General features: G+C 41.0%; 1 protein-coding gene across 2 annotated transcripts in view; it reads left to right on the top strand.

The window, feature by feature from the left end:
- Window positions 1–18,591, top strand: part of pkaap (A-kinase anchoring protein pkaap) — a 539,141-nt gene that overhangs the window by 473,832 nt on the left and 46,718 nt on the right. The window contains exon 9 of one of the 2 annotated variants that reach the window (XM_067091662.1): window positions 15,504–15,747. The exons of the other annotated variant lie outside the window; for it this stretch is intronic. Coding sequence (XP_066947763.1) covers window positions 15,504–15,507 — 4 coding nt within the window. The 3' untranslated portion in view covers window positions 15,508–15,747. Of the gene's footprint in view, window positions 1–15,503; window positions 15,748–18,591 lie in introns of those variants that run through there. 2 annotated transcript variants of the gene reach the window in all.

Here is an 18,591-nt window from a genome sequence, read left to right as displayed (position 1 = left end):
CTAGTTGTTGAGTGCTGTCACCTCCTCCCTTCTTCTTCCTAAGCTAACAAGCAGAGGAAGAGGAAGGAGAAGGTTGCCTTGTGCACAGGTGCAACTACTTCCTGGGGTGTATCGGTACCGAACCCAGTAGCTCGCCTACACGGACCACTGGTACTGGCACTGGTAGCCTGCCTACCCGGTCTACTGGTACCAGGCCTGGTCTCTCGCTAGCAGTACTGTAGTGCCTCTGTTCCTGTTGCCAAGTTCATGGGTGCAGCCGCTACCCCCATTGTACTGGTACTGTCCCTATTAGGCCTCCTACCTGGGCTTTCAGTACCAGCCCTGGTGTCTTGTACCACTGCTCCCATTGCCGAGCGCATGGGTGCAACCGCTACCTGGGGCTCTCTGAACCCCAGTGTACCAGGTACCAGCCCTGGTAGGTCACCTACCCAGGCTATGAGTACCATCCCTGTTTTATCGTTAGCAGTACAGGCGGTTATCAGCCGGCTTCATTATTGTGCAATCTGGTTTTACGAGGCTTGTCTCACGACGAAAATTGGCAATTTTCGGCACCAAAAATCGCCGATTTCCGCTTATTGGCACCACTAATTGGGTATTGGCTCTGATGCATACCTAACAGAGGCGCCAATAACCAAAAATTAACAATTTTTGGTTATCATCATGCTGTCAGAATGGAACCCCCGCCGATAACCGGGGACTGCCTGTACTATGGTATTGCTGCTCCCATTGTTGACAGCATGGGTGCAACTGTTACCCAGGGGTCTTTGGACCCCCAGTGTACCGGTGCTGGCCTGATGCCAGTACCAATCCGATGCCATTACTGGCCCTGTGCCAGTGCTGGTACCTGCCCAGTACCTGTCCACTGGGGTCAGCAATGGTCCCTGGTCTATGGAACCTGTCCCAGCTGCCAGGGCAAGCCAGTGAGGAAAGGTGAGCAGAGAGCTCCCTCCCTCCCTCTTCAAGAGAACAGACCAGGGGCCCTTGGACGGTGGCCCAGTGATTGGCTTGGTTTCTCAGGCAAGGCAAGGGGGGGTTTCCCTGCTCATTCTTCTTCCCTTGTAGAACCCTTGGCTTCTAAGTAGATTGAAGCACTCCTATGGGACAGCCCCTGCTCATGTTTGCTTGAGCAGGACTGCTCTCCTCAACCAAGGCAGACATTGTCATCATGGGTTGACGATTGCCCGGGACGTGACCTCACTTACCTGCTGGGACTCCGGTCTTCAGCAGATGGGGCGACGGTGTTCGTGATCTCTCTCTTGTTCCCTCCTCCTCAGAATTTTTTCTGGGAGCCGGACAGGTTCGGAGCTTGGGACCTGGAATGACCTGGAATAGTCTCATTCCCATTCCAGTCCAAGATACGGAGGCCTGTGTTCCTGCTCCAGTCTGTGAACTGGACAGGATGTATGCCGAATGACTAAAAGATCACCAAGGGCTTCGCTGATTGTTTCTCTTCTACGGAGTAAGAGAGGCCTATTGTGGAGATCATTAGAATGATACATATTTTTAATGATCCCAAGGAAGAGACATTATCTTTTCTTGCTCCATGCAAGAAAATGTTCCCTGGTCCAGCGGTCATGCGAGGCACTTCCTCCACCTCTAGCCCACCAGAGGGAATATCATGTTCTCTCAGAGAGATCATTGCCATCATTTAGGTTGACCCAGACCCGAGTTGCCTGTGTTCCAGTCTGTCTCTAGAATGCTTCTGTGTGGAGGGAGTCTCCCTATCACAAGAGGAGGCAATGGCACCAGTCTCATAAATTGATCTTTGGGTTTTATACAGTACATATTATGATGATAATAGGTCAATATTAAGGGATTTTACTTAACATTTTATTGATATTTTGCTGTGTACATTAATATTAATATTTGAAAATTAGTAAATACTTTTGATCATAAAAATGTATTTAGTACCCAGCCCAATGCCACCCGACCTGGTGACATAACTTCCAATTTTTTTATGAATATTTTTGAAAAATGCTGCTCGTAGCTCAGACCTCGGCTCGCATTTTGGCAAAAAATTGACCAAGTAATGGCTTGTATCTCGGAAAACTCTTGCGTTGGTTCATTTACACATCAAGGTATTACTCTAGTAGTAGCAGTGAGGGTCCTCCCTTTGGATTCTTGTATTGGCAGGTTCAGAGAGGCTCATTTGCCAGAGTCCGGTGACAGGGACCGTCCCTACATCAAGATGTTGCAGAAGACTCTCCGAGTTATGGGGAGCCCCAGCCGTGATCTCTCAGTAACTGGTACGACAGAAGTTACCAGAGTATGGCTCATTTGTGCTGGACTGTGGGTTGTGATGGAGGACGTTTTTCCAGCACCCAGAGGACATTTTAGAGGCTTATGCCTTCTTCTCCATTTTTTTCTGATTTGTTAGATGATCAATAGGCTCTGGTCACCTGGAATTTCCGTTTGACTCTGGTGGCTGCCCAACAAGTTGTGTGGTACATCTGGCTCCCTTAGGGGACATGCATTTCATCTAAGTTATACGATAAGCAAGAGAGAAGGGGTGTGAGTGACTGGTCTCCTCCCTTTTTTCTTTTACCTGCCCCTCTCTTTAGACAGGCAGACAGGTAGCGAGCTGTCACATGCTGGATGGACATGTTTGCAGGTAACTACATGTCGAGGGCGTCCTGTTCCTTCATCTTGTGTAGATGGTTTGGATGCATGTCCCCTCTCTCTCTCTCTAGACAAGGGGAGAGAGGGATAGACAATAAAACAAACCCTTTGGTCTTATTAGCAAGTTTTATTGTCTCCGACACTTGGGTTCTTCCAAGCCATTTTTCAAAGCAATGACACAACTCATCATTTTAAGCCCAGAAGCCTAGCAGTTGCAACATCCCATATGCCCAGCAAGCTAGAAGTGCAGGATTCCTTCCTCAGCTCTTCCAGACCAGAAAGGTATTCAAGGGTGGGTAGAACCAAACCAGTTGATTCATAGATTTACTCAGACTCCCCCTCCAATGGGTAAGTCTCCAATGTAAAGACTGAAAGTTTGTATTTGTGTAGGAACAAATAGCAAATTTTTAAAGTAATTTTTATTTTTCCTAACATACAAACCTGAAGGTCTTTACATTTACGGACCACCTCAGCCACCCCGCATTCTGGTACCTGGGTTGAAAGGCAAAGTGGACGGAGCTTCACCACTACCGTTGGCAGATAACAACTTTGTCTGAAAGTTAAATGGCCGTTCCAGGTGGCATCCCCAAGCTAAATCTTATGTAAAGACCTTCAGGTTTGTATGTTAGGAAAAATACAAATTACTTTAAAAATTTTGTATATCCATAGACATGCGCTGTGCCTGTCCTTCACATGATGTGCATTTCTGTTCCTACACAAATACAAATCTTGGCCCTTTACATAAGGATTTAGCTTGTGAACATGAGATGTGATTGCTGGTAAAACTTACTGACAAGATAATTAACTGCTGACACTTAGGGGGAAGCCCCACCCACCTGTCTGTCTGTACTCCACTTAACTTTCAGCTGCCATCAGATGCAGATGTCTTCCTTCAGCTCTCTTCTCTGACCTTTTGATGTTTTGCTTACTTTTATGCTGCTATTATTTGCACTTGAGTATTCCTTGCTATTTTGCTTTTTTCTCATAATATGCCATTTGATGTGTGTTTGATTGTTGAAATATGGATCAAACCCACAAATCATATAAGCCTTCCTCTTCAACCCCAGGAATCTTGGGGCTATCAGGTACTGTTCTGGTAAGGACAGGCGTTGTAAGAGTTTTCTGTCCAGTTTTGAAGTTGGCCCTCATTTGCTGTGCATATTTTGCAGGAAGCATTTCTGCAACAGTGACAGCCCATGTTTTGATTGCTGTGAATGGCATCCGAACAGTGGGCGAAGTTTGTGGCTGGGAGAAGAAGGCTAGGAAGGTTTCCCCAGTGTCATCGGAGGGGAACACTCTCCCAGTGACACCTAAGGGTGTCTTTGGCACCTTCCTTCCGCCTGCCAAGCTTCCACCAAGGGAAGCGTTTCCCCTCGCTGACTCCCACTGAATATTCAGTGGAGAGCCAGCAAGAAGGAGAGAGGGTAATCAGCTGGTAGACACTCTCTCAGGGTGGGAAGACTGCTCTCTTACTAACCCGACTGTTCTATCAGTTACTGAGGAGACTGAGGGACTTATGGAGTTGTGGACTTCCTTGTGTCTCTTAGGGGAGACCAGTATATCTAATTTGGAAAGTCACCTCTCCACAGGTAAGGTGACTCTTGTGACTGCTTCAACAGTGACAGTAATGATTTTTGACAGTCACTGCCTCGACTGGCTTTCATTTTGCCCCTACATAGACTCTCACCCCTCATTATCTTTGGTGATGTATCTTGAGGAGTTGAGAATGGTGCTCCCTCATTCCTTGTCTTTGGTATTGACCTTGGCTGCCCTGAAGAAGTTGAAGAAGCACAAGAGGAAGTTGTCATAGTCATCTGATTCATCTTCATTGGGTGCCTCTGGCTCCTTCCCTTCGACTTATAAAACTAGTAAGTGGAAGGAGAAGGTTTTTGTGTCTCCCCACAATAAGTTCGCATGACTCCCAGAGGTCAGTCCTCGTGTGCAAAGAGGACTGAAGGGAGACTCACTAGCAGTACTGCTGTTACCACTGCATCCATGGCTCTGTGGCCTTGTTCAAGGATGCAACCACTATCCCTGGGTCCCTTGGGCCTAAGGGTACCAGTGCAGATCTGGTTAGCAAGGCCCACTGCTAGCGTGGCCTAGCAGAGAAGGTGAGGAAGGAGCAAGCGGGTGCTCTCTAACCCCCCCCCCCCCTCTGCAAGAAGAGTGGTCCAGGGGTCCAAGGAAAATTAATCTGCCTTGTTTGGTGGATTACCGTGACACACTAAGAGGAGGTACCCTACTTCTCCTTCCATGTCTGTAGAGGTTTTGATTTCATGGAAGACTGTTGCACAATCAAGGGACAGCCCCTGCCATGTTTGTGTAAGTAGGACCGCTCTCTGTGACCTGTAAGGACATTGTCATCGCAGGTTGTCAACCACCCATGGCTGTGCTGTCATGGGAAGACATCAGTCCTTTATGTTGGGCAGGGGTGCCAGTGGCCATTCAGCTGTCCCTTCCACCTTTTAGGGTGTTATTGAGAGGAGGGGGTTTGGCAAGTCTACAGACTGTGACAGGACCATATGCCCTTCCTGTCTAGTCTTTCCATGAAGGTTTATGAGCCTGGCACAGTCCTAGGACCAGGCAGATGGTATGCTTGAGTGGTGGAATGTCCCCCAAGGGGCTGTTTGCCATGGTCTTAGCTTGCCAACAGGTTTTTGGACCCGGCGAATTCCATTCTCTCTGGGTAAGAGGTCCAATTTATCTGGTAAGATACTTCCTCTACCACTAACTTGTCTGAGGAAGTAGTATCTTCTGGATGGTGGTGCCATACTGATCAAACAGGTAGATCCAGACCTGGCTCGCTGAACACCTAGTGTCTTGCCAGTTTGTGTTTGCACTGAGAGTGTTTCTTTCTTTCAGGTGAAGGTGATGGCATTGGAGTTGATGGCTATGGCCACACTCCAGGCAGTCTCTTGGCTGGACCTATGGTCCTTCATGGTCACTGATCAGTGTATCCAACCCCTCCCTGTCAAACTCCCTTCAACCAGTCTAGCAGTGGCAGTTGCTGGTAGGCCACCTGGTGTCGTTAGAGAAGTTAGTACCCAGGGGCAGAACACGGATCCCTTCCCTTCAGTGGCAGGTGAAAGGGAAGGGAGAAGGTATTGTGGAAGTCCAATCGCAGCATTTACATGTGTAGTGCTCTTGCAAGAGTATCTCCATTTATATATGATTATGTGGACTGTCTTCAATACAGTCAGAGAAATGGAATTGCATCTTCAAATGTTTCTTCATGGTTGAATTGAGTTTACGTCTTAGAAATAGTAAAGTTCTTCTAGTAGGACTTAGACAAACTCCATAATGGGATTTTGTGTGATTATATTCTGGACTACTGTACAACAAGGTAACAGTGGGTCTACACAGGAGGATATCCCATTTTAATGTGTCTTAAATCTTCCACACTACATTATTAACAAGACTCATCAGTTACACACACACGAACACACAATGACCTCGTTCCCAAGGATCTCTTGCTGCCTACGTGACTGCTCTCAGCCTAGAACAAAGAGGTCGTGGCTTATGCTGACATACTGTTTTCCAAACAACACATGGACGCTTGCTGACACGTTTTGCTGACATGTTCTGCTGACATGTTTTGCTGACGTGTGACTTGAAGGACTAGATCTGCGATTCAAAAACAACACCTCTCTTGTGCTCACACAGATATATATACTTTTTGTTAAGTCCATTCACATTACATATTAATGGAACTACCGGTTCCATTTTACACTATGTCATACCATGACATTTGCTCGGGAACGTAAAAACACAACAGGAACGAAATCAACAAAACATTCACTCATGAGCTAACTGTAACTACTCAGAAAACAAAGCAAAAACAATACACTTTCAATATTCAGTATACTGATAATGTGAATGAAGATTATATGTAGAAATTATATGTAGAAATGTGTTTTATAGTTATGTGCACGAGTTTCATGAATACATATATGCCTAAAAATGTATCCAGACAAAACAATAATAATAATCAAATGATAAGGTTATTTAAAATAGAATACTTATATAAACCAGATGAAACAGACATAACTCATAGTTATCCTGTTAGATTGTCCAGTATGGATATCCAGATTTTTAACTGCAGTGCATATCTTGATTGACCAACATGCCACACCATGTATATATTACAACATGTATATATTGACACATATGTATTATTTTTTATTAAAGAAATAAATGTAGCCATTGTATAAGTTTATGGTTTTCATGTATAGTAAATATCACCACCACTGTTTTTCTTCTCCTCGCATTTATTACCCCTGCAATAAAAACCTTTTCAGTCTTTCTCTGTGTAGTCGGGTTTTAATGAAAATAATGGCCAGTTATCACATTATTTAACCCTATACACCCAATGACTCATATCTAATGGGGACCTACGAGCACCTCCTGCACCACAGGATTTCGTAATGTCCTCCTTCAGTCCTCGTGTTCTCTTCCAAAACGCTACGCTGGCAGCTACGCCCACCGATCCTAGTAGCATACCTATGGCAATTAACACGTAGAGGAGAATAAAGTCGTGGCGAACAGTAGAACGGTTCACAGGAGATAGCAGGTCCAATGCTGCAATAGCGTTTTCGACGGGCCTACTGTAGGGAATTGTCAGACCTTGCAGCCTGGTGTCCCCCCACGACGTGTTGATGAAGAAATTACGCCCACGGATGATAGTAACCATAGCACGTATAACATGCAACGACGTTGAACCATCATTGACGAGTGCAACCATCATTGACCACGAACATGTTTCCAGAGAAGATGAATAGTTCCATTCAAGAGCCTGTGACGAAACTGATTGTCGTGATACCTGACTAGACCATCCAAACAATGTTCACGTGTATGGGGAGAGGTTCTGTTAAGTACTAAGTCCAATTTGCATGAACCCAAGGACATATTTGATATATTCCCGAATTCAAACAAATTGATCCTGCACACCTTAAAACCCATAACATCATAGCAATCATTTAACAGTTCTTGATCTCTTACTACCGTAAAAGTTTCCTCATTGGCGGAAACCAATACTAGAGCTGACGGGTTATTAATAATAGGCGTCGAGACGTTAGATACATACGTAGGAACAGGCGAAATCTTATATGCTTTCCACGCATCTGATGGGTTAAAAGGAATGTCAATTACGATCTTATTAAGGACAACTTTAACTGTGATCAAACTGTAATAAAATTCAATCTTATGAAAATCTACTACTGGAACATAACGCATTCTATCATGAGCATTACTGATAATTTGAGCAAGATCTTTAATTGGTAACAAATGAGGAGACAAAACGCCCTTAGCAGCAAGTGCTATGGCCTCCACATAGTCCTTTGATTTTTCAATAAAGCTTGAAACTCTCGAGGATACATGATCAATTTTAGTATGGTAATACATCAAAGTTGCTAATAGTACTTGAGTGTCATGAACCTGATTGAAACGTCGTGATTGTTCATTTACTTTACTAATTACGCCGTTCAAAGCTTGAATTTGCCTGTTTAGTTCTCCTGCTAATACCTTTGTTGATGTTCGAAAGAGATTTTCGATTTTAACCCCTTGATCGCGAAGTTTAAGCCGATTAGAAATTCCCTAACCAAGACCAGCTACTGAACCAACCAAGTTTAATGCCGCTAAAACAAGTGGGTTACGCCTTTCTGTAGCTTCATGAGGCATTGACCACATAAGCAAATCACGAGCTAAGATTTCAGCTTCGCATGTTTTATTCCTTAATTCCCAAAAAAGCATATTAACCGTGTCACTAACTTGATTAGGCGACGTTGGATCATTGTTAAATAAATAAGATTTATGCAAATCTACAAGGGATTGAGCAAAAAGAGTCAATTCCGATTTTAGAGCCATTACATCATTTTCACTAATAAAAATAGCGTTCATATTGACTTCTAAAACTATATTACTGTCAGTTAGAAAGAAATTATTCATTTCCTCCACAATAGAACCATGGTGTAAAGTTATTTCAGAACTCTTCCCAATCACAAAAAACACTGATAGGAATAGTGCAGGGTATAAATTGACAAGCTTCATGTTGGAGCCTGCAATAAAAAAAAATCTTTTGTAAATGATGTATTTAAAAAACATTGCACAACTCAAATGATATATAAAGTTTAATAGAAAAATATATCTCAGAACAATTAATTTTTCCATAACAAACCATTGTCTTAAGCCCTCACATGAGAGATAGAAACAGTTCGGACATCCGTTGTATCGGACTGATTCCGAATTTTAAGTCGGTTACCCACTAAAACTTCTATAACTGTGAAAGGACCTTCAAATTTAGGCAATAACTTCCAATTTAGCCCCTTCCTAACATAAACCTGTACATAAACTGTATCTCCTTCTTGGTAAGGTTTTGTGACCTTAGCCTTTTTATCATGTGCGTTCTTCATTAACACTTGAGCTTCTAAGAGGTTTTGATAAAGTGTCTGAAATCTACTCCGGCTAACATCTATTATATCCTTCAATGGATCTGACAAATTAGTTGTAGGTGTGAGAATGTGGAAAGGTGTCCTAGCAGGTATCCTGTAAACAGCTTCATGGGGAGACATACGGATTGAAATATGAAAATTGTTATTTAGGGTACTGGACACAGTGGGTATTGCAATATCCCAGTTTGGGTCCATACCACCTATGTTTACACGCAGTATGTCTAACACCTTCCTATTAACACGTTCGACCAAACCATTCGATTCAGGATGATAGATCATAGTGTTTATTTTCTTAATCTGTAGAATCTCACACAATGAGTTAAGGAAGTGATTATTGAATTCTTCTCCTGAGTCGGAGATTATCATATTTGGGATCCCGTGTCTGTATATGTAACACTCATAAAACTTCCTAGCACACTCAATAGCTGTTTTACTTTTTAATGGTATTAGTTCAGTATACCGTGTAAGAGCGTCTATTATCACTAAGAGGTTTTTATTCCCCTGGTCTGTCCATTAAAAACCTGTTAATAAATCAAGGTGTACCCTTTCAAAAGGTTTACTGGCACAGGGTAAGTTCCGAGACGTACAGGAGTCTTAGTATGGCCCTTATGACAGAAACATATATCACAGTTTTTAATATATTTCCTAATATCTGTTAACATAGTAGACCAGTAAAATAAAGACTTGGCCTTTTGGGACGTTATTTCGAACCCAGGATGACCATGCAAAGGATGGTTTTGAAGCCATTTCAGAACGGTTGGTATTAAAGTAACCGGTACAACCACCTGGTCGTTAGTTAACTGTATTGAACTCCTGGTTTTCCTAGCCACAGATCGGCATAGAATGTTATCCTTAACCAAGAAATATTGGTTAGTATACTTCAAATATTCCTTATCATCCGGCTTCCTATTTAATGCGTCTATTATTACTCTTAATTTCTGATCTTTCACTTGTTCTTGTCATACTGAATCTACATTCCATCCTATATCTGTAATATTCTCTATTGTTTGGGCTAAGGATTGACCATTTTCGATAGCAATTTTCATGGCCTGCGAAGAAGTTGGAATTTCTTCTAGCCCATCGAATGGAAATGATTGAGTTGGTACGGGATTACGTGATAACGCATCGGCTATTACGTTTGCTTTACCGGGTAAGTATCCAATTTTAGCTCCAAAGTCCTGGATAATCATATGCCACCGAGTTCTTTTAGGGCTATGATTGAAACCTTTAAAAAAATCAGTAAGGGGCTTATGATCAGTCAGAACCTTAACACTGTACCCATAAATTATATATTTAAAATGTACCAACGAATTAGCTATCGCTAAACATTCTTTATCTATTATTGCATATTTCTTCTCTGACGTTTTCAGTTTACGAGAATAAAAGGCAATGGGAAAAAACTTGTTGTCATGCCACTGGAGTAACACACCCCCTACCCCTTGGTCTGAAGCGTCGGTTGCAATAATAAATTCTTTAGTAAAATCGGGAAACTTTAGAATAGGAGCAGAACTCATTTTCTCTTTCAAGGTATCAAAAGCGATTTGATGTTGGGATTCCCATTTAAAAATTACATCCTTCCTTATAAGATCAGTTAAAGGAGCTGCTATCACTGAATAATCTCATCTTGCAGTTGTTCCTGACTCGGGTGGCAGGTTGCTGATATAAGGTGAGCGGTGCCATAGATTAATACTCTTTCCTTGCAGAAGTAGCGGTTCCCGGTATCTAATTTTTTATTTTGTACTCTTTAATTTTTACTCTTGACACATGGTTAACTCTGTTCCTTTTTCAGAAAGTGCATTTATTACTTATTGATAGTGGACTATATGATGCATTTTTCATAGGTGATGTTATTTTTTAGCGAATATATGAGTCTCTGTTGGGATTTACTTGCGTTCCTGGTATAGATATATGAGGTTACGTAGCGGCCATGTTTATTCATATAGGTTTCAAGATCACTTAGAGAATAGGCGTGCGGCTAGGAGACTTAATAAGAAGATGAATCCTCCAAACCCAGGTCGGGGTAGTCCCCCTAACCCAGCTCCCCCACAGAATCCTGTACTGACGGTAGTTAATGCTAGATCGGTAATTGTACCGTTTGCAGGTCGGGTTAATGGATTTTTGACACAGGTTGATGAGTCTTGGATTTCGTCTGTAGACGTTCACCTGGTGGCAAAGTCCATTACCGATCAGTCTATACAATTGCAGGAGGCAAAGAGTTTTATTGACTATGCTAAAGGGGATGCGGGCGCATACCTAAGGGGAATATCTTTTAAAGAAACAAACACTTGGGATGCTTTCAAAACCAAGCTGCATTCCATCTGTGGGAGTGAGGATGCATTGGATGAAGTTCTTGCTTTACGTAATGTAATAAAAGTGTCATTTATGACTAATCTCAGTTTGGTGGATAGGGCAGCTCTGATAGGAGATAGGCTCGAAGAATATAACGGGCAATTTGATGCTTCAAGTTGGGTCAATGGTAATGCGCATCTCAGTTCCAAATCTCTTTGTAGGTTATTTGACACTAATAACAGCGATGTTACCTGAACCTTTGATTAAGTGTTTTGATGAAAAATTAACATCGGATAGTACAGAATTAGATATCTATAGACAAATTCGGAAACACTTGTCCAAGTGTACAGATCTCGATCCTTCTATAGTTCAGGCCTTTACTAAACAGGAAAACAAACATCAAGTTTCTTCATCACCGCAACAGGTTAACTTGGTCACTAATAATTCATCAAATGTCGTTTGCTTTAATTGTAAACGTCCAGGGCACATGATAAATGAGTGTAGGACACGGTATTGTTCAGTTCATAACAGTTCATATCACGGGTATTATCAGTGTAACGCTAAGAAAAAGAGTCCAAACAATAACACAAATACCCAAAGTGCTGGTAATGATACTAGGAAGAAACAATACCATGGGGGAAAGAACAAACAATTCAAGCAGAATAGTAATGTAGGGCAGAAACAAGCACAGACAAACCGTTCTTCAGGAAAATCAAATCCAAATCCAGCAGTTCAAAATAACCAGGGGTCAGTGAATTTTCAGAATGCCAGCGGACAGGCAAGCACCACGTAGCCAACTTAATGGGGGAGGAGAGTGATGTTGGGTTATCATCATTTTTTCAATCAAATAATAAATTTAATCTTCTCCAAGATATGTGTGAGGACAGGAATTTTCCAGAAATTGAGGTAGATTTTTCCAAACATGCAGAGCGTGGTCCCGTAGATTTTTGCAAAATTCACGCTATTATTGGTTCAGAAGAAATCCGGCCAACCTTGCATGCAGTTAGCTTAGAACATAAACATTTCACCCTGTTTTTTGATTCGGGTAATCCACGTAACATAATGGATTTACGTACCCATCACCTGTTGTTTTCAAAATTTCCTATCAAACGCGCCAATATTCGTTTGTCAGGAATAGGTAATAATGAATTGGAAGTAGTGGGAACAACTCAAATACAATACAGGTTGGGACAACGTACTTTCACGGACACCTTTATCGTTATTAGTAATATTAGTATGTACCCAGTAGTTATTATGGGTTATCCATCAACGTCATTACATAACGTAATCTTGACACCCGCAAAACACGGAGTGTTTATAAAAGGAAAATTCTATCGGTCTTCACACACAAGGAAAATTCTATCGGTCTTCACACACATTGAAAACTGTTTTGGATCAGGAGACAGTCAGTGAGAAAGTAACATACATAGAGGAACCAGTCACCTGTCTCATAAGTGATGAAATTGTTAGAGCCACCCAGCATAACTCTCAGGCACCCGCCATTGCTGCTTTTACACAAATCGTTGAGCCAAACACACCATCATATCTGACGGTGTGTGGACCGTCTTCAATATTCTAGTAGGACTTAGACAAACTCCATAATGGGATTCTGTGTGATTATATTCTGGACTATATTGTACAACAAGGTAACAGTGGGTCTACACAGGAGGATATCCCATTTTAATCTGTCTTAAATCTTCCACACTACATTATTAACAAGACTCATCAGTTACACACACACGAACACACAATGACCTCATTCCCAAGGATCTCTTGCTGCCTACGTGACTGTTCTCAGCTTAGAACAAAGAGGTCGTGGCTTATGCTGACATACTGTTTTCCAAACAACACATGGACGCTTGCTGACACGTTTTGCTGACATGTTCTGCTGACATGTTTTGCTGACGTGTGACTTGAAGGACTAGATCTGCGATTCAAAAACAACACCTCTCGTGCTCACACAGATATATATACTTTTTCTTAAGTCCATTCACATTACATATTAATGGAACTACCGGTTCCATTTTACACTATGTCATACCATGACACATGTGATGAACAAGGTGTTGGAAGACCTGTGGTGGTGGAGAGACCCAAGGAACCACCTGCAGGGAGTGCAGCTAAGTTGGCCACCTCCCGAGATTTTGGTATACTACTCAGATTTGTCTGGAAGGGGATGTGGCACGCACCTAAACAGCACTGCATTTCAAGGACTTAGAATGTGGAACAACAAGGGCAACATGTCAACATCGTGGAGTTGTGAGCAGTCTGGATGGCGCTCCAACACTTCCAGAACCTGCTCCAGGGCAAGGCCACAATTGTGATGAGTGACAACTCCACTTTGGTGGCATATGTGAACAAACCATATGTCATGAAGTGAATGAGCTGGCGGTAGAGATGCATGAGTGGTCAGAAACCCGGGGACTTATACTAACAGCAGGTGCATCCCTGGAAAGAACATCATGGTGGATCAGTTAACCCCTACTGGAAGGACATGATCATATGAGGAACTATAACAGGTTTTGAGTGAATGCAGTGCCTCGTTGAACGAATCGGTAAATTTCTCGGCTAGCATTCTGCTAGGCCTGAGTTCGAGTCTCTGGCCGGCCAATGAAGAATTAGAGGAATTTATTTCTGGTGATAGAAATTCATTTCTCATTATAATGTGGTTCGGATTCCACAATAAGCTGTAGGTCCCGTTGCTAGGTAACCAATTGGTTCCTAGCCACGTAAAATAAGTCTAATCCTTCAGGCCAGCCCTAGGAGAGCTGTTAATCAGCTCAGTGGTTTGGTTAAACTAAGGTATACTTAACTTTTTTTTTTTGAGTGAATGCCGGACAAACTCGTATGAGTACAGCATTATCCTACTTGCGATGGGGTTAGGTTCCAAAAAACCCATCCTTTGTTGGAAAAAACATATTTTGAATATAGCCTAGCCTACACTAGGGTGTTCAGTGCCATGTATACATATGGTAGCCTAGCCTACTATAAAGTATACTCTATACATATATGGTATAATGATGATTAATATCAGCTAATTCTGGAGGTTCATGCAGATTGACTTATGTTAATTCAATACAAAGAGAAACTTAATAACAAACAAGAATTAGCTTAGCCTACACTCTGGTATATCGCATGTATATATGGTAGCCTAGCCTACATTATACTGTACTCTATATTCACATATCGTATTATACAAACATCAACATGCCGAATATGCATCTTTTCCATGGATCTTTTAAAAAGTTGTGCTTTACTTCACTGTATCCAGTAATGTATGTGTTCTCATATTGCTTTTATGTTATAAATTGCGATCATAGTGATAAATGTTTTGGTTTGGAAATCGATTATGTGGTAAGTTTATTTCATTGTACTTAACTCAGTTCAGAGCACTTTCCTTGCTTCTAGTTTGCGTAAATGAATCTCTAGATACTGTACTTATATGGGACAAGGTAGCATAAATGAATCTTTAGATACTTTATTTATATGGGACAAGGTTATTTTTCGTTATGCGAAGAGTTTTTAAGTCGAAATATAACTTAAATACGCCTTGTTGTTAAATTAATTTAGCTATTTTTTTCGTTAATAGATGACGTTGTCCGTTTGGGGCATGTTTGTTCTGTGTAACAAAAAATCAAGATTCCGTTTGCTATTTACACTTGATTTCATCATAATATGAGCTTTACGCATTTATCTTTTATCAGCGCGAAAACAGCAGTAATATGTGTTCTTTCATGACCAGTAGTTTTGATTAAAATACTTTCTCTCCGATTTTAATTACGGTTGAGTTTCACCCATGTTGCCAATGCACAATAATTTATAGTTATTAGCAGTTTGAACATTGTTATCTCAGCTTCAGCTAAAACTTGCAGCTTAAATTTAGCAGTATGTTTCCTTGCCGATCTTTTATCCATATCGAATAAGGGTATAATGTAAAAATATATCAGTCCTATTCTACTTAACTTCATTTGTAACATAACTGTGGTAATTGTTTATTACTGTATGATGGATGAAATGCAGGCCGTTGGTATCTGATTCGTTATTAGCAAAACAACAGTTTTTCGTTTGGTTGTTTATGGCTGTACGCATTTACACGGGTATAACGTTACTAACAATACTTTTATCATTTTCTTTTACTTTTTTAACTAGATGAGATAAAGAGATGGAGGAAAAGAAGTTGGTCTATTGTGATTTGGTCTCTCTCGCTGCCTGATTGTACGCTGCTGCCTGCGCCCGCACAGAATTTAAGAATATTTTCTAGAATTGTCGTATTGGTATTAATTGCTAACCCCATCGCAAAGTCAAATTATCATAAGGCAGATTATCGTAATTCGAGCACTACCTGTATTAATATTACATGCTACATGGCTTAGATGAATTTAGTGGGAAAGATGTTCATATCATTTCAGTGGGCGGTAAATGAATTATGGCAACTCGGGCAGTTCAGCACAGGAGAGAGGGGATCAGTGTGCCTAGAGACTTGATGGGTGAATGTATTGCCCCTCTCTATCCCAGGATGTCTTTTTATTTATTTGCACATAAATATACCCAGGGTTGGCTGTTGGTTTTAATTCTTATCATTTATGATAGTAAGTCAGCTATAATTGTAATTTTGCAAAGAAATATTAGAAAAAACATGGTAACCTTACGTAAAGGTACTGCATCTCCCCATATCAGTAAATCTTTTACAAATTTACAATAAATATACTCAGAATTTTTGCTGATTTTAGTTCTTATCTGTTGTGATATTGTGTGAGCTGTAATTATAATTTTACGAAAAATAAACTATTAGAAAAAACATGTTTAACTTGGTAAAAGTTGCATATGTAAATATTTACAAGTTGTAAATATTCGCTTTCAACTGTGGAAGGTACAGAAAAATGTTTAGAATTTTTTTTCTTACATCATGTGCATTTACATATCTTGCTCTTTCTATTGATGTGTTTTTCTTAAATTGACCAACCTTAAAGTTTGCCTGGTCTAGGGTTGTGCTTAATATATATTTAGCCCATCCTGTAAGGGTTAAGCAGGGCAGATCAGATAGCAGATACAGAATGGTCGCTGGAATAAGTTGTTGATCCTGTAGGAGGGCCCCATGTTAGATCTGTTTGCCACAGTGAGGAACAACAAACTCCATTGCATTGTTCTCCGATACCTAACCACCTTCCAGCACCCATTGAGACAACATAGATGTGTACACATTCTCCCCATTCAGTCAACTTAGGAAGTCATATACCGGCTGTTTGTGTCCCGGAGGCTAAGGATAACCCTCGTAGTACCAAGGTGGCCCCAAGCAGAATGCTGTGCGGATCTCCTCCATCTACTAGTGGACATACCAAGGGAACTTCCTCTCACTCCTATGTTGCTGAAACAAGAACACAATGGTTGGTACCATCAGGCGGTGGCCTCCCTCCAACTTCACGGGTGGAGGCTATTAGGCAATGCCCCAGTAGGAAAGGCCTTTCAGAGAAAGCTGCAGCTGCCATCCCCGACCCCCTCAGACCATCATTCCTCGGGGTAAATCAAGGAAAGTGGAAGGTCTACTATTGTATATTATGATTACCAAATGTTTACATGTTTTCTTCCTGTGAATAGCATTCAAATACAGTATTTTATGAGTTAAACACTCGAAGAAAATATTGAAGTCCTGAAAATGCACAGGCCACTTCACATCAGTGCCATTTTGGGTCTCATGGGTAATAAAATGTTTTGGCTTATCAGTAATAAAGAAAAGACAAAAGAGCATGGAAAAACACACCAAAAAATACAACAAACTAAACCTGGATCTGAATTTCTTGCGATACTGCCAATCAAATAATATTATTCCCAAATTCGTTAAGTTCAAAGTGTACAAGGCTTCCCTATACAACTCGGAATTCTACAGTGACGCCACAAGGAACCTTCTAGAACTGGAGATCCATTCCAAATCCAGAAAGCTAAATCGTGCACATGACATTATGATTAGACATACAGTAGGACATTGTTTATGACTCTTTGACTTTGTTGGACTCTGTCATTTTAACAACTTATTTAACAAGACAATTACCTTCTTCATACAAACCACTGAAGAAAGACACCTTAGGAAGTTGAACAATTTAGGCAATATCCACTCCGTGTTTAATTTTTCTAAGCGCATATTATCCAAAAGAGAAGAATTTCTACTATCACTAGGGCTAGACTTTTGACTACCTAATTACTGACTAAATTACCAGCGATTTTTTCTACCCCTTAAATCGCTCTTCCAAAGAATAATCAAACCCCCCTTCTGTAAAAACATTGAATTTCTAAGAACTCAACTTTCAGCCCTTGCTTACAGCTCCTTTAATAATCTTAAAACTAGATGGGCCCCCTTCCTTACTAGGAATGACTATGATACCCTTAAAAAATTAGCCAAAGATGGAGCCCTAATAATTACGGGCCTGGACAAAGGTAGAGGCACGGTCATTCTTGACAGACCTGATTATGTGGAGAAAATGGGCGCTAGGACAATTTGATACTGGACAATTTGGTGCCGGACAATTGGGTACTAGGACAATTTGGCAGTAGACAATTCGGTATCGGACAATTCGGTACCATTAATGTCATTAAAAAGAAAAACAAACACACACTGTATATAGATTGTTTCATTATCAGTGGTAAAAAAGAAGAGAATTTATAAAATTAATGTTTAGTAAAATAAAATGATCCCTTTTAACAATCTTTTCTCTTTGTTGAATCATAATTCTGTACCAGATGCAGGATGCGCTTGTTGCAGTCCTTGTATTTTTTCCTTGGAAATAGTTTCTCTCCTTGTTTCAACTTGTGTCTTTTTTGGGGGGGCCAATATGTCTTCTTTTTTAAGGGTGTCAATGAGAGTCCAAATATTTGGATGGTTATTGGAGACTGCCTTGATTAACATACTGTGAAATGCTTCCAAACTATTGATAGTATGCGGTTCTTCTCTTATGTACTGTTCATATACATTCCATGATTCAATTGAAAATTTTGAATCTAGTCTCCTTCTTCTGTCACCCCTTCTCCTCACAAACAGCACAACAAATTTGTTTTCAGGACAGCATCTGAAAACGTATTTGTGCGGCTCTTTCAGTGTCCATGATTATATTTCCAGGTCCTTCATTATTAACCCTTTAACGCCGACTGGACGTATTTTACGTCGACAAAAGTTGTCTGTTGAGTGCCGATGGACGTAAAATACGTCGACTACAAAAAGTTTTTTTTAAATATTTGTGGAAAAATA

Source organism: Macrobrachium rosenbergii, chromosome 48, assembly GCF_040412425.1.
Source record: "Macrobrachium rosenbergii isolate ZJJX-2024 chromosome 48, ASM4041242v1, whole genome shotgun sequence".
NCBI classification, from domain to species: Eukaryota; Metazoa; Arthropoda; class Malacostraca; order Decapoda; family Palaemonidae; genus Macrobrachium; species Macrobrachium rosenbergii.
The sequence above is the reverse complement of the archived record's forward strand: the minus strand, read 5'-3'. Positions and strand labels throughout refer to the sequence as shown.